The 1,897-nt window shown below is 40.1% G+C and overlaps 1 protein-coding gene across 1 annotated transcript; it reads left to right on the forward strand.

Annotated features, from left to right (window-relative positions):
* Positions 1–767: 767 nt before the first annotated feature.
* Positions 768–1,586, forward strand: LOC127835514 (protein FAM43A-like). The gene has a single exon (XM_052361953.1). It carries the CDS (start codon positions 768–770, stop codon positions 1,584–1,586), a length of 819 nt encoding a protein of 272 aa, XP_052217913.1.
* The last annotated feature ends 311 nt before the right edge of the window (positions 1,587–1,897 follow it).

Consider the following 1,897-nt stretch of genomic DNA (forward strand, 5'->3'; position numbering starts at 1 on the left):
ATCATTTGTTCAATATTAGCTCGCGGTACTACTCTCGGAGATCGGAGATATGATGATCGCAAGACCAAGTAGAAAAGGTTATAACAGAGATACGGGATACTTCTTGAGATTTCGGTGGCAGGTTTTGTGACATCGGGTTAAGATATTTTGAAGTGTTTTAAAGACTCGCGGATGTGGGAAAATAGTTCAGCACAGGAATCTCTAAGATCATTGGCTGTGTATTGTAGGCAAACGGATTAATGTTAAACCCGAAAATACATTACCAGGCCGACATTGCTGGATCGTCCATGACACGTTTAAAGGCTCTTTAGTTGTGTGCGATTGAAGCACATTAAGAAGTTATTTGAGACATTGGATGTTTGTGGAAATTTACGAAATTATTACTAATTAATAATAATGGACGTGAATTCGCAAATTGAGACTTTCGAATGAGTACGCATGTTGTTATGATATCCAATTAAATAGTTGTCAACGTCTTCTTAAACTCGTGAATTGTAAGAACAGCCACATCGCCAGGTCACAGACATCGTATATTTTCGTCAAGTCACTGAATGGACTCATTTGCTTATATTACAACATAAACATAGGGACATCGTGTATTTGTATAATGGATATATCGCTACAACCTGCACAAGTGTGCACTGTTCAGAAATTTACGACCTTGCCTTAAGTTTTAAAGGGATGGTAAATCATTATCGAACGAATTAAATCTCAAGTGTTCGTTTTAACAGTGCAATTTTAAACAGGCTTTGCAGCTATCATTCACAATGTTCAACAGGCTCAAGGATCGCGCCAAGATTTCGGACCAAGATCCGAGTTTTACGGTCCGTTATATAGGATCCGCTGAAACGTTCACGGCGACCGGAAAGGGATGCACCACGCCGCTTGTTCAGCGACTGTGGGATAACGCTGAGGAAGAGCAGTTCCTGCCGCGCATGCGCGTGAAAATTACTCCATCTGGTGTCTCTATGAAAAGCTTAGACAAGAAAAAGGTTCCTGAAAAGATGTTCCCAATCGAGAATATATCCTTCTGTAATGTAGATTTGGAAGTGAACGATCGCATATTTTCGTGGATATCGCGTCCAGCAGACGACAAAATGTGGGAGTGTCACGCGGTCTACTGCTCCAGCACGGAAAAGGCGCGGTCAATGTCGCTCGTGCTCACTCGGGCGTTCCACATCGCCTACAAGGAGTGGAAATCCAGCCAAACGAAAGAAGTAAGGGAAATGGAGAAGCATCACCGCTCAAAATCGCTTCCCGCGATATCGTTGGAGAAGAAAATGCGAACGACGCGCGATCCTGTTACCAAACAACAAAGCCTTGACCTTCGCAACTCGCAGGTTCAAACTGAGACATCAGTCATGGAAAATATCCATGTGTTAGCAAATGGACTAAGTCTAGCAGAGACGGCTTTTAAATCGCAAACTTCCGTAAAATCCAACCTTTCTTCGAAGGCAGCGATTTCGGATGCGACCAGTGATTATACGGACATGGATTCAGATATAAAGCCCGGAACGTCATCGGAAGTTGAGCTCACGGGTGAGGCTTCCGGTGATCAAATAGAAGACTGCGACTTAAGACTTTAAAACATGCGTTTATTTGTTTTAAGATAAATATATGAAATACATAATGGTGAGAAAAGATGTGTCGTTAATACTATTTAGATTTTAGACTTTAAAGTTGACTTGAACAACAAGTTTAATATAATGTCAAAACGTTTAGTTCTGCTATATCTTGTAATACTGTTTCTAGTGGTGTTATACTATTTTATTGTAAATAATTAAATAGTTATTTATTTATTTATCTGACGTTTTGGTTTAACTACATGTCATTTCTATATTCCTTGCTCATGTTTAAATTTATTTTAAAGGTGTAAAGGTGTTTTTCGGACGGATGT

This window comes from Dreissena polymorpha, chromosome 6 (assembly GCF_020536995.1).
Source record: "Dreissena polymorpha isolate Duluth1 chromosome 6, UMN_Dpol_1.0, whole genome shotgun sequence".
In the NCBI taxonomy this organism is placed as follows: Eukaryota; Metazoa; Mollusca; class Bivalvia; order Myida; family Dreissenidae; genus Dreissena; species Dreissena polymorpha.